Below are 1,496 nucleotides of genomic sequence, written 5' to 3' on the forward strand. Positions count from 1 at the left end.
ACACGTCCCGGAGAAAGGATTCCAGCAACGTTTCCACGAATGCCTTTCGCCCTGACTCTTCTTTCTCTCCTCGCCCTTCGTCAGGTTACTCCTTCATCTACAACCCGTGGATGGTGATGCCCTTCGAGGCCCTCGAGTGCTTCTCTGTGGCCCTCAAGATCGCCGCTGCCACCACCTACGCGGCGGCGCTGGCTACGCCCACCACCCTCGCTACTCTCCAGGGCATCAAGAACGGTCTCCACTACGGAGTGGGTAAGGAGGGAGGGGGAGGAAAGGACCGAGGGACGGAGGGAGAGAGGGAGAGAGGGAAGAGAGACAAAGAGGAGGGAGGGAGGGGAGGAAGAGAAGGAGGAGAGACAGAGAGAGGAGGGAGGGAGGGAGAGAGGGAAGAGAGAGAGAAGGAGGGAAGGAGAGGAGAGACAGAGAGGAGGGAGGGAGGTAAAGAGGGAGAAATTCACCGTATATTTTTTACATTCTCGAAGACCAAATTGAACAGATGCAGTCCAATAAAGACGAATTTCACTTACTATTACATATGCAGACGTTCAATCATGAAGTTGTACAACTTACAGCTATTTACACAAGCCAGAGGGCAATGCGCCCCTCTTCATCTACACGCCATGCACCTCCCTACACTTCTTGTTTCCTTCCTACCCGAAGTTTTCTCTTAACTGTACCATATCCACCTCTGCACCTCTTCACAGGACATGGCTTGGGCAGCCTCATCGGTGGGTTCCTCCTCAAGCCATTGGGCCCGAGGTGGACCTTCAGACTTACAGCTTTGGTGACCCTCGTAGTCGCGCTGAGCTACCTCTTCATCCACATGGCCTTCTTCAGAAGAAGCGAATACACGAGGTTCGACGAAAGCCCCTCGGAGGAGAGCAATGGGAAGACCACGGAAGAGACAAGGATGAATCCACAGAAAGACAAAAGGGTTCATTAAGCTGGAATGATCCAGTTAGATGGTCCATCTTATCCTTTCTGAACTGTGATTTAAATACAATACGTTCCTCCGTATCACTCTTACTTAATTTTCTTCCAAGAGATCCAAAGCTCCCAGGTAACCGCCAACGATCACCGAATTGGTCCACAAATCACTCAAAGAAGAAAATTTGTGTTTATGTCTGAGTAGAGAGAATGTGGGGCTGTGCGGGATGTGATGTTTAGTGTCTTCTGTATGGTGATTGAATCAAGGCTCATTTTGAGTATGAGGCTACGCTTATTCTGTGCTGATACCGGTTCATTGCTGGGTGGTGGCCTAAACGCGAGCGTGACATTGTGATTCTTACTTGTCTTGGGAGTGTTCTCTCGTTATGTTAACGTCTGGCGGAGTCTGGTGGACTATGGGATATTAGGGTCGAAAGAAACACCAAATGAGGACGGAGCCTTTAGTAGTACAAAGTTTCATCAGCTACACAGTCGTGGTGCACATATCTGACAAGAAATGGGAAGATCCTCTTATGAAGTTTCTTTCGACAGACTGGCCGGCAACTGCC

At 50.0% G+C, this 1,496-nt stretch overlaps 1 protein-coding gene across 3 annotated transcripts in view; it reads left to right on the forward strand.

Annotated features, from left to right (window-relative positions):
- Positions 1-953, forward strand: part of LOC143025371 (major facilitator superfamily domain-containing protein 6-like) — a 29,386-nt gene extending 28,433 nt beyond the window's left edge. For all 3 annotated transcript variants that reach the window (XM_076184917.1, XM_076184920.1, XM_076184918.1), the window contains exons 10-11: positions 85-252; positions 705-953. In XM_076184917.1, coding sequence (XP_076041032.1) covers positions 85-252; positions 705-943 — 407 coding nt within the window. In that variant the 3' untranslated portion in view covers positions 944-953. The remainder of the gene's footprint in view (positions 1-84; positions 253-704) is intronic.
- The last annotated feature ends 543 nt before the right edge of the window (positions 954-1,496 follow it).

This window comes from Oratosquilla oratoria, chromosome 5 (assembly GCF_046742065.1).
Source record: "Oratosquilla oratoria isolate Oo_2021 chromosome 5, ASM4674206v1, whole genome shotgun sequence".
NCBI classification, from domain to species: Eukaryota; Metazoa; Arthropoda; class Malacostraca; order Stomatopoda; family Squillidae; genus Oratosquilla; species Oratosquilla oratoria.